This window comes from Rissa tridactyla, chromosome 4 (genome assembly GCF_028500815.1).
Source record: "Rissa tridactyla isolate bRisTri1 chromosome 4, bRisTri1.patW.cur.20221130, whole genome shotgun sequence".
Classification (NCBI taxonomy): Eukaryota; Metazoa; Chordata; class Aves; order Charadriiformes; family Laridae; genus Rissa; species Rissa tridactyla.
This window is the reverse complement of record NC_071469.1, coordinates 7,614,993-7,627,792: the sequence shown is the minus strand read 5'-3', so window position 1 is coordinate 7,627,792 and position 12,800 is coordinate 7,614,993. Positions and strand designations below refer to the sequence as shown.

Genomic DNA, 12,800 nt, shown 5'->3' with positions numbered 1-12,800 from the left:
ATTTAGTCTTTAGCACACTAATAACCTTTCTTCTCTCTTATGAGAATTTAAAGTATTTTGCAAAGATGTTCAGTTCCATAAGGTAAATCAGACATCTGTTTTTAAACTAGAGAGTATCTATTTTAATTTTTAGTAATTGTTTCAAAAGTATTGTCCCACAGAAGGGAAAATATTATTACAAATCTAGAGAACTACATACTGTACACAGACACCTAGATACTCTGAAGTCTCTGTCTCCCATTCTGAAAAAGTTGCAATTTGCATTTGCATTCTGTTACTTCTATAAGGAACTCCAAAAAATGAAAGATTAATTACCATTTGAGTATATGGTCTGATGTCATCTCAACTTCAATCAGGAACAAAATACTGCCATGTTATATTATGAAATTAATTAACAATGAAAAAGGAATTAAAACCGGAACTTCTGGAAAATAAAAACATCTATAGCAAAAAGTGGTCGAGTGGTAGAGCAAAGCAGTCATTCCAAGTTGTCCTACAGTAAACTTCAAAATGTTGAAAACATACGCAAGGCAAACAACCTTTCAAAAACACTGCACCTACTACCAAAAAGGTGCTGTTGATGACACTGCTACGAAACGTACGAGCCACTACGTTGTACAGATTAAGTCACAGATCTGTAGAGGCAAAATTCCCATCCAAACCTTGCTCAAGTATATAAGAGCTCAACTTGTCAGTGAAAATATTTTAAAGGGATTAAGAGGTTTTAGGCCTTATGACATCACTAAAAAAAATAAAGATGACTGAAAAAAAAAATCTTACAGTTCGATATTTTTGCTAACGGTGACATACTACACCATACAAACCATTTTTTTCTGGTATCTACTAGAGAGAAGAGAAAGAAGCAAATAAAGTACACAGCAAAAAAGAATTTTAATTGCAAGCAAAAAATATCTCCTAGAAGTTCTATACAGCACATGCCTTCCATCTATGTAAAAAAGTTATCACATGTAATTTAAAAAACGTAAGGACTGATAGGTGGAACATAACTGGACTGTAATTTTCCAAAAGCACTTCTGAGAGAATATGAAATGATAAAAAAGTTGTTTACACTCCCAAGTCCAGCAATCTACATTACAAAAAGAAATCTAAATAAATAGCTGGCATTTTGTAGGAAAACAACTTTCTCACATAATGTATTAAGTACAACAAAAAATCATTTTCCAGTACTGGTCTATTCAACAGTTCAACATAATGCAACCTTCTTACCCATTTTTCATGTTCACCTCATCAGAATGCTAACAGAGGATGCTACTAAATTATACTAGTATACTGCATACTCAAGCATTTCGGTAACTTGCATTCTCTGTTAACCATCATTCCACAGAGGGGGAAAAAAGACTGTTATGAATATGATATTTTGAAACACCCATCTATCATAATCACTCAATAGCCTCAAAATTAATTTCAAATGTATTTTCTTCACAAGGGTTCAATTTTCTGATTACCGCTAAATATAAAATAATAATTTTATAGGCAAGATACTCCCTTCTTTACTTATGAACATTACTTGTACCAAACATGAAAAAAAGGCATTTTACCCCTTCTCTATTATTGTTTTGCCTTCTTCACTTATTTTCTAAAACTGCATACCTTAATTTGATTCCACAGAACGTACCGGAATACTCCACCTGTAAACATCTACAAATTATCTTAAATACACGATGGCTATCTCAGTCATCCATTGTAGGTACTTCACAGAAGCCTGTCAAAAGTCCATTGGCTGGTAAACCACTCGAATCCTCGCACGTCCGGAAGCAAAGGGCCCAGACCCTCTAGCATAGGCCAAGGGGCATTCCTTGCCTAGTGTGAAACCTGCCAGCCAAACCCTGCATTTCATGTAACTGAGCAAAACATCCAGAAAGATTACTGGGACCAAGTGTTCTCAATGCGACAGAACACAGCTGAGCCCTTTCCCCCTTCCCTTGCAGATCAGAGGTTAGAGAAGCAAACAAAAACCACCACCACCTGCCTTTGTCACCTGCTTTTAGGCAGCTCCGGCAGGCCTCGCTTGAGTATGCATTATTTACTCTACTCATTTTCCTAAGAGTAATGTTGTCTGGAATGAGATTTAATGACATTATGACTCAAGCACGCCATTATTAACATTTCCATAGGAAATTAAAATTTCAATGTCTGAATGACTTCAGCTAATCACTAGACATAGAAAGACAGTGCCGATTTTCTCAGCTACCTCAGAAGAAACTTCTTTCCTCAATTATAACTGAGGAGATACTTAAGATGCAATAAAAATTTGACAAAGCTCAACTGAAAATCTAATCCATTCTTTAATATTTATGGTTAGCCAACCCAAAAAAGCCATGTACATGTTTTTGGTAAGTCCTAGCTGCCAGGTGCCTACAGCAATTTGATATTAGGTAATACAACTTTTTATAAAGAGGGAGCATGAAACAATATTAGTTGATTTCAGTGTTTATAACACAATTAAAAACGTATTTTCCCAAGGTGCTGAGCACCAGCAACCATCACTGGAATTAAGATATGTTCAGAAACTCTGAGGAGGAGAAGCATTAAAAACAAATTTAAAAAAAATCAGAATATATTTTTGGATGACTTACAATACCCATTAATTATAAACATCAGATTTGGTAGTTTAACCCTTTGATTATCTCTTTATGCAGAACAAGACTGTGTAAAGCTACTCAGAACAGGATTACCTTTAACAGAAAGGCAAGAAAGTAAGGAAAAAAACCTGCTGATATTCCCCATACTCCAGTTGTGATTTTTAAACCCCTAGAAATATTTTCTGTGGTAGAAAAATTCTGTACTCCTGTTTGCAAACTCGAATTCAAATATTTAATAAGAAAGCTTAGCCAAAAGGCTGACTAAATAAGACACACGGTATAGATGGGGAGGAAATTAGTAGCTACATATATTAATTATCACCCTTTCTGGTATCACAGTCTCACTCAAGTTAAAATTTAAAGGGCTTAGATTACTTTCTGGTGAATTTTATTAGTTTTCCCCAAGAGGTGCAAAGACTAATGCTGTCACAACAGAAAAGGAGAGCATATACAGCGTCATTACAGGCTGAGTCACCCGAAAGCACTGAATCTTTATTATAACACAGCGTCTTAAATAGTCTCCTGAAGCACTATCATTTGTTATGCGATAGAGTGATAACAGCAAGCTAACCCAGTATTACAATAAAATGAAATCTGTCGCATCTGCGGAGTTGTTCTCAGTAGGCAGAATGAGTTCCCTTGCTGGTCTCTTTGGAGATAGCAGCTGCAGGCTTCCCTTCCTCTACTGCAATAGAGAAAGACGCAGAACAAGGTTGGTGAGAGCTGTCTTGTTGTTGTTGCTGGTGATACCATTTAGATATGCCTGCTGAGAGCCATGCTGCAGGTGGGAAGAAGAGGTGGTTGGGCGGATGTCCAAGAATTACAACCAAAAGATTCTTCCCTGTGCAGCTGTAGCCATCAACTCATTCTTCCCCCACACCCAAGTTTTCTAGTTACTTTCTCTCTGAAGAGCAAAATCTTCATGTATAAAAAAAGTAAAATCTGAAGGGACTTCTTCACCATGCCTCATCCCTATCTTGCCACCATTCAGATCCAATACATGCATGTTTTTCATTTCCTGGTACCACAGCCTAATCGCACAGCAACACCAGCTTCAAAACTGAGAACAATAGTGCGGTGCTTTCAAATAAGTCATGCGTGTTTTAATTTGTCTGTCATTAAGGAATTTATGACCCCTGTATTTTTTTGGGGGCCCACTACTGAAGACAGCAAAGCACAAAACTTCACATAATTGAAGAGCGTGACTGGACTTTCTCCACCCCCTCAGCTGACAAGCCGTTCATGAACACCATCTCCTGTCTTGTTTTCTTCCCTGTCCCCTTCTCTCCTCCTGTGATAGAACTCACCCAGATACAGATACTGTAGAACTTGTATGACATTTGCTGGCATCACGCTGTTAAATAATACTCCTCCTACCTTGTTACTTTTCTATTTAGACTGCTTGTCACAGCAGAGAACAATTGGTTATAAGTTAAGGAACTTAGGCAAATGGGGTCTGGTCTTCCAAATCTCCATGTAGACACTACTATCATAAAAACCACACAATACTATAAATTTATATAAGAATAGATATTTGATGGACTACCTTGTGCACATCTTAATTGCAACTTTTTTGAAAATATTTTGAAAACGTTTTCCATTTTCACGCACTACCTTTAAATGCTAATTTCACCAAAAAATCCCCTTTAAAGTACGATTTCATCCAAATATTTTCAACAGTGCTCTCTATATGATGAGATTCCATGTAACAAGTTTCCTATTACACACCACAGAAAATTAATACATTTTGCATACATACACACTCTACACACATTTTATTTCACATCTCCCTACACAGCTGTGATCTGAAATCTGGCTGGTCTCTTTCATAAACTCACAATATACACAACCAGGAAATCAGGCAAGACAAGAGTGACTGAGAGGGTACACAGGAACTACATGATCAGCTGAAATAATTCTCAACATGCATCAGTAACACTAAAGTATCACGAAAAAAAGTGTGTTCTGTAATGCCCAGAATATTTTCGTAATTTCTCTATATTAATTTATTGCCTCTTGCAAGTTCCAGTATCTTTCTTCCTGTTTTACAACAGCTTATCTTTATCAATCACCATATAAAGCACTGTGCTGCTTTTCTAAGGTTCATCACTGCCACCACAGAAAAATTAACCATACAATTTGCATATTGAAAGATATTTTCTGCATGCTTCCCACAAAACAAAAGCATATAGTTGTTTCTACAATAAAGAACACTATATAAATCACTTTGTGTCACCTACTTTCATTTTACAAGTCCAGTGGAAAATAGGCTAAAACGATAAAAACAGTTACTATGTCCATGGAGTGTTGTGCTTTTCCGAAAGAGGTATTTCAGCATTTATTTCACGATATAATTAATATTCCATGCCAAACTTGGAATTTTGGTTGCATCCTACAAACTACTTCATACGACTTCAGAACTCAGAATTAATTTTTCCATGTCCCTTTTCAATTCCTGTTTATCTTGGACACCCTGCAGAAAACTTCCATTTTGAGAGCCTTTAGTGTAAATGGGTTGTTCCAGTTATAAATTATTTGCAGATGGCTTTGGAAGTACTACGGTAAGTACACTGGTCACCAGCATAGGCACAAAACTATTTATACACCATGATACTTGGAAACCCTTCTCAGAAAACAGAAGTCCACTCTGCAGGGTGCTGTACAGAGAAAGGTTATTTTTGTCCTTAAGAGCTTAACACTCAATATAAGGCAGAAAAAGGAATACTGACATATGGACATGGATATAAAGAAACTAAGACAACAATTTCAGAACAATAGACTCTGCTTTTGCACACCAGCAGCCTACCTCAGCTTCCTTTGAGTGTCACTTATTGCTTGACTAACTAGCTCTACGGAAGAGGAAGTAAACAACTATGCTCCAGATCAACAACATCCAACAGCGGCAACAGAACTTCAGGAAGTAAAGGGCTACTGCCTTCAAACTAATTGGCGAGCTCAAGCAGCACTTCAGTGACAAAAGACCAATGTTTGACTGTCAGCAATGTCTTATGCTTCCTCTTGTTATTCTGGAAGGCCATGCTCATACCCTCTCTCAGCTGAAAAAGAATCATTTGACATTTGGATACATTAAAATAATAGCTATCTTGAGAACAATGCAACGTATACCTGAAAAACTGAACGCTCACAGCAAAGCTGGATGTTTTTAAGAAATGCCTGTCTTTCTAGGTATCACATATTATTTCCAAGACAAAGAGGATACCCCCTTCAATGAAAGCTGGATAGCAAAAATAATCTGAATAACTTAATGAAGAATCAAATTTTATACCTTCGCAAGAAGTCCCAGCTATCTCAAGATAGATGTCATCAGATTTCAGGCTTCTCCATAACATCTGAGTAAGGTATAATCTTTCTTTTTGTTCTAGTTGAAGTTTAAACATTATACATACAATTGCGCTGTTTGTGCTGGAACACTATCAAAATAGTTTCCTAGAGCTTTGCAACCTATAAGAACCTTTGTTAAAAGATTCCCATAAGAATAACTAAAAATTCAAAGTTTCATCCTCTGGCACTCATACTAGAACACACTGCCAATGAAATTCTTTTTCATATCACTATAGCTGTATGATGTGGAAGAGATCCACATCTCTAGTCAAAAGGCAAGTGACTACTACAAAGGAAGAAATAGGGTGAAAATTGTGAAAACATGCTTCTGGATGTCCAAAGACATTCATTCTGAAAATATGCTTGGTTCTTTGCTATCCTTAAACTTTAAGAGAACGGGAAAAACTGAAGCTACTCAGACAACTGCAGAAACACTGGTCAAGTATGCCTAAACACCAGCGGACTGAGAAGACTAAAATGTAGTTTCGTCAATACAGTGAACTTAAAGAGGAAATTACTTGCGTGTGGATTTACTGCAACAGACTTTTCACTGAGAAGTGAGGTAGATCAGTAAAAACTAATTTGTACAATGTTCTTCAAAGACAGGACTACTACAGGGACTTCATAGAAACAAGCTCTAAGACAATAAAAGAAGATTCAAAGATAAGTGGAAATACTATCTTAAACCTTTGACAAACAAGATTCCACAAACATGGAACAAGAATATTCCACAAACAAGTCAACAAGAATATTCAACAGGAGGGTACTAACATCTTTATCTCAGCTGTGACTCACTTCAGCAACATTTATTTTCTTAGGAACCCCTACAATTAAAATGAAAGCCCCATTCGCTGACCAAAACCATGGGGAAAATGTTGTCTTTCTAATTGGATTTTCTTTATATTGGCAACTCCTTGTCTTATGACACAACAAGAAATAGAGGCCCATACCAGCTTTTTTATAACAAAGAATATAACTGTGTTAAAGCTGAGTAAAGGAAATCTTTGTATCTGTAGGAGAGAAGAAAGCAGAAAAAAAAAAATCCAAGGTGAGAACATTACTATCCCTGCTCACAAAATGAAGAAAATGTTGATGGACTTTCTAGTCATGACTATAACCTTAAAAACGTAAATTGATACAACAGTCCCAGCTCTATATCCCCCTTAACAGAAACAGTAACATTATTCACGTCAGCAAGAAACAGTGTCAGTGTTTTTTAAAATTTCACTGACTCTTACTCTACCAAAACTCAGTTGACACATTGCATCCTTTTGGACACTACTTATTTTCAAAACTTGAGGCTTCAGAAAGTGCTGCAAATATACAATTTACTCTATCTTTAAAAAAAGAAAAACGGAAGTGCTGTTTTTATTTTCAGTTATGGCAGGTTAGCCATACTATAAATGCTTTTGTTCAAGGTAACACACTTGTGCTCTCTTATATCCATCATTAGTGGTTCACCACTAGCTTAGCAATCTGCAAAACCATGTAAACACAGACCTGAAAAAAATCCCACCCCAATCATAAGCTATTTTACATTCACAAATATTTAAATTATCAAAAAGCCTTCAGGGACAACAATAGTTATTCTCCACAGTTTATAACCACAAACAGAGTTTCTTTTGCAAGTTCTGTTGCCAAATAAGTTCTTTTTATATCAACAAACACAGTTTAATAAACAGTCACTTCATCAGCCTCTTCTTAACTCTCACTTAAGAGTTACATAACTGGGAAAAATACTTTACACAGTGTCACAATTTATATGTTCATTTAATTTATCGTGACAGTTCTGACATCTGAATGAAAACGGAACTTGAAGTTCCTTATATTTTCACTAGTTTAGGTATCTTCAACAGTAGGACACATGCAAGAACAATGTGTATGTTACAATAATTACGCTACTCAGATTCTCTCTGGTTTTTAAACAACCTAAAATGATACATTATTTTCCAAACTAAAGAAGTCCTCACAAGGCAATGCAACACCATTTGACTGCAATTTTTTTTGACTCCTGAATCCACCTCAAACTTGCTATATCCCCTTGCCACTGTTGGACTATGCCGTTTTAAAGGAAAAATAAACAAACATACACACACACTTTGAACTTTACACTTCTTTATGTATCATTTCCGTCTTTGTAGTAAAACTAAATTAATAAGATTTTATGATGGTAACATAAAAAGCACTAAAATCACAGATGAAAACATCTGAAAAGTGAAAATCATATAAGCATTTAAGTTGCGTAAGAAATCCTTTTGACTTGATATTGTATTTAAGATCCCTCAGACGAATGCTATTTCACTGTATATCATTTTTTTTAAATGGAGCGTGTAACAGTAGACTTACGCTGCATACACCAGTACAACGTAGATACATCAACACTTCAGTGTAGAGAGACCAGAGTTAACCCAGATACCAAAAGGAATCTACTCACAGTGCTGTAGCCAAGTAAGACGACTTGTAATACTTTCACATTACTGATGCTAAACCATTTCTGGTACCATACACAGTCATTTTATAACTACAGTACCTCTACAGTGCACCACATTACACAGCGTAAGCATATCCTAAGGAAATACAATGCCTCAAAATAAGTGAAACCATTGAAATAAGCATCTCAGAACAAGGTATGATGATGATGGTTTTTAAAACCAACATACTTACTACCTCTTACACAAAAGAAAGAGAGCTCTTACAAATTGATGACATAACCATACATAAGAACTCCCTGCTACTATTAGTAATTAACACAACCCTAGAAATACACAAGAGCAATCCAGAAAGATAAGCACAAAAGCAAGAGATTATGCAAATAATTACTACAGCTTCAACAAATTCCACTTATTTGGGGATTCAGGCATACAGATACCAGATTTTTATTACTTTGAATACAGAGCCTTAATTTAAATTGCAAAATAATATAGAACCTTTAAAAGGTGAAACTGGTTCTTAAAGAGCATCCCTTTATTCCTCTGAACAACAGTTATCCCTAGACTGCACAAATTTTTCTGCTGCACTGCTACTGAATCACAAATGTTAATTAATCATTTAACTCACCTGGCCTGGCTGGGGGGATAAACAATTAACAACCTCCTCCAGCATCACTGGTATGTGCAATCTTCCAAAATTATTGTTTTCTGTACTTTGAGGCAACTCCTCAGTTTCGCATTTCTGGACGGCTTGTTCCTTTAACTCACAGTCAGAAAGCTTTTTTGCTGAAGAATGGATCCTTCTGGCCAAAGTAGCCACATTTACTGAACTCAGTTTTAAGTTGCGCAGAAACAAACATTTGTAAACTTGGCACAGACACTTAGATAACATTTTTGGAGTTGATCAACCTAGAAAAATAATAGATGTAGGGAATTACTTCAAACATTTAGAACAGTAGGTTTGTTTAAAAAACAGAGTTGAAATGCTATTAAGTAAAAGCATTACACAGTCCAAGATGGGCAGTTTTATAGATATGTCAGCAAAAAGTAAGAATCTGTAACTTGTTTTCAGAATTTTCAATGTTATCTACCAATCAATCATATACAAGCAACAGTTTTCATAAGGACCACCTTCTTTTCCTTTTGATTGCCAGAACTAGTAACAGTGTTACAATGTCCCAGAGATGCTAACAGTAAACAACTAACCAAATCTGAGCACAACCAGAGCAGCGACTTTACTTTCAAACTGCTCCCTTCTGTTTTGCCAAATGTAATGAGACAATTGCTCTGAATAGTAGCACTCTTGTTGCCAAGTTTTCCATATTTCTAGTTAAAACAGGAACAGACAAATCAAATACTGCAACTGTATTTAAGACACTGCTATAATTTGGTGTAACATGTTCAGTAAATATATGTTTTTCATCATGCATTACATCTTACAATACCAAATATTTCGAGCACAGATAGAGGTAAGAATTCTCCAGAGTATAACTGACTGAAATACTCAAAACCCTGGAAACATCAGAGTAGTTAGGTATGTACTTTGTCTTTTAACTACATGGAGAACTGATGATTCTTTCCCTCCATCCAAAACACTCCAAAACAAAGTCAGTAACCTATTAGTAGAATGCTGTATGACTTAAGTAAATTTTTACCTTCCATTAAAAAAAAAGCAAATTGAAAGTTTAATACAGGTAGCCTTTATTGATAAGATATCTGCGTCTCTTTATGGAGCTGAGACCTTCTATAATACTGTATTGCATACTCTCTCCTGCCAGGTAGGAAAGTTGCAAACTTTGGCACAAAACCATTCGAAAGGGTGCCATCCTACATTTATCCCATTAACAGAAGAGCAACCTTTTTTTAACTACTAGATATTTATTACATTATTTGCTTGGATTTACCTAGCCAGAGGCTTTGCATATTTGGTCTGTATAGATAAGAACATGCTAAGTCATCACCTACAGAAAGTTATTCTTCTGATAGTTTAAGCCTCAGCTGGGCAATATTTCCCCTTACCTTAAATTTGGAAGCATGTAACACGCTACTACCTTGCACAGACAGGTTTTGCAACAAACCACAATGCCTCTACAGAAAATACTGTATGAACAGGGTGAAGACCATCAACCATCATCCAGCTCACACTGCCCTACACTGTTACAAGCCCAGGAGGTGTTATTAATACCAGGGACACATTTTGCTTCCAACAAACCCTATTGTACACAATTAGAAGTGAGCAGAAAGTAATTTCTCACGGTGTGTATTTAAGCAGCACGCGTGCAGAGTTTGAGTCCCAGCTGCCGAGAGGGAATTGCACTGAAGCGGACAGTAAAAGCAGCTAGAGAACAAGAACTAAACTCCATAACACTCTTCCCCAGAGGCGACGGGAGATGCGGCAACGCAGCCCATACGCCAGCCCAAGCCAGGCCTCACGGGAGTGCAGGGAAGAGGCTGAGGGCTGCTCCCCGCCCGGCGGGACACGAGGGGCCGCCTGCCCACCCCACCATGCTTGAGGAGAAGCCCCCCTCACCGCGGGCTCTGCCACTGCCCCTCAGCCCCACTCCCGACGTGGCCATCCCCACACCCTCTCACCGCAGCCCCCCTCAGCTCAGGCCTCCCCCTGAGAGACCCAAAAAGGCGGGAAGCGCCGCCCCCCGCGGCTCGGCTATGGGGGAGCCTCCACCTCGGCCTCACACCGGCGGGGACACCCCCCCGGGACTCCCCCCACCCCCAATAGCAGGCGCCTGCGGCCTCCATGGGGCGAGTGGGGCCGAGCTCCACAGGGGACGCCGCGCACACCACACGGCCCAGTCCCGGGAGTACCGGCGGCGGCAGTCAGGCCGTAACGCGAGCTGAACTGCTCGTCCCTACACGCTTACCGTGGGCGCCGTCGCGCTACTAACGTCATGGGGGCGTCTGCCAATGAGGAGGCGGAGGGGGCGGGCCGCTTGTGTTTGAATCGGGCGGGCGGGGCGGGCGGCCGTTGCTCTGCCGCGGCGCTGAGGTGAGTAGCGGCCGTGGCGTCCTGGGCGGCCGGTAGCCGGGTAGCGGTCGGGCTTTTGCGCCGTATCCTCGGCTGTACCGTGGGGCTGAGCCTGGCGGTGGGTACCGGGGGAGAGCTACATCGTGGTGGGGTGAGGAGCGAGCAGAGAGGGCTGGGACAGGGTGGGGCTGGGCCGCGGCCCCCTGCTAGCCTGCCTCTGGGTGTTCCCTCAGCGTTATGGCTTTGCTTTATGGCCGTGTCTCGGTCGGCTGAGAGAGGGCAAGCCGAAAAAGTGTTACTGAGAGCTTTTACCGTAAAGGTCTCTGCCTGCTTTTGGGGGTGAACGACCCGCAGTTATGAGCGAGGATGGCCCTTTCAAAGGAAATTATGGTTTGACATCTATGAAATATGCTTCTGTATTCTATGCGAGTTATGTTCATGTGAATCCCACTTCAACTGTCTCTTTAAACGTACGTGCAATGTGACTAAACCAGTAACTCAGAGAAAGCAGGTAGGTGGCTGCTCTGCTGCTTCTGATTAACAACAAAACCACTTGCTTTGGTCTGCAGAAAACTCATCTGCAAGCTTGCTCTGAAATAAAGGAAAGCCAGTAAATGAATTAGTAGTTTAAATTGTTAAAATAAGCTTACAAATTTCCTAGGGAAATGCTACTTATTTTTCCTAAAGTTGTGCTGAATTAGGTCACTTTTTCAGGCCAGTTACAGCGCTTTCCAAAGCTATGCTGTCATTGTAGCAGTCCAGAGGGCTAACCAAGGAATGGGTAGATCCAGCACAGGTGCAAGATGTTAGTCCCAATTACAGGTGTGAACTATTTGAAACATACAGCCTTTCACTTTTTTTTGTCAATTGCAGAAAAGATTCAGCTGCTTGATCTGAAAGAGTCTTGGAAGCGAAGAAGGGGGACAAAAGGGACATTGTTATGTCTGCTACGAAGGAAGAAGATGTCTGTAATCATGTAAAAGTGGTGGTCCGTGTCCGTCCAGAGTCTCAAAAGGAAAAAGATGGCAACTTTAGCAAAGTTGTTCATGTTGTTGACCAGCATATACTGGTCTTTGATCCGAAGGAGGAAGAAGTTAGCTTCTTTCAAGGGAAGAGACTGACCCATAGGGATATTAACAAAAGAAAAAACAAAGATCTTAAATTTGTGTTTGATGCTGTTTTTGCTGAAAGTTCATCCCAGTTGGAAGTCTTTGAGCATACTACCAAGAGTGTAATTGATGGCTTCTTAAACGGATATAACTGCACAGGTGGGTAAACTTGCTATTTATCTTCTTCAATTCAAAAACTAATTCAAAGTTTCTACCATTGTCTCTGACTGCTGCAGAGGCCTTAGAAAAGGCTGAGATATAGATAAAACATTATGTTTTAATTTATAGATATGAGAGGCTGACTTTTTAGCCTATGGAAGTTAAGGTAGCTCTA

At 38.9% G+C, this 12,800-nt stretch overlaps 2 protein-coding genes across 6 annotated transcripts in view; one reads left to right on the top strand and one right to left on the bottom strand.

Moving 5' to 3' along the window:
* The window catches only part of METTL15 (methyltransferase like 15), a 105,449-nt gene extending 94,172 nt beyond the window's left edge, over nt 1-11,277 (bottom strand). Inside the window, exons 1-2 of one of the 5 annotated variants that reach the window (XM_054198214.1) lie at nt 11,254-11,277; nt 9,003-9,283 (exon numbers count right to left, since the gene is read on the bottom strand). In XM_054198214.1, the coding sequence (XP_054054189.1) occupies nt 9,003-9,266 (264 nt within the window). In that variant the 5' untranslated portion in view covers nt 9,267-9,283; nt 11,254-11,277. The other 4 variants (XM_054198211.1, XM_054198215.1, XM_054198212.1 and 1 more) reach the window with 4 other exon arrangements.
* A 729-nt stretch (nt 11,278-12,006) lies between these two features.
* The window catches only part of KIF18A (kinesin family member 18A), a 42,878-nt gene continuing 42,084 nt past the window's right edge, over nt 12,007-12,800 (top strand). Inside the window, exon 1 of the mRNA XM_054198209.1 lies at nt 12,007-12,625. Coding sequence (XP_054054184.1) covers nt 12,298-12,625 — 328 coding nt within the window. The 5' untranslated portion in view covers nt 12,007-12,297. The remainder of the gene's footprint in view (nt 12,626-12,800) is intronic.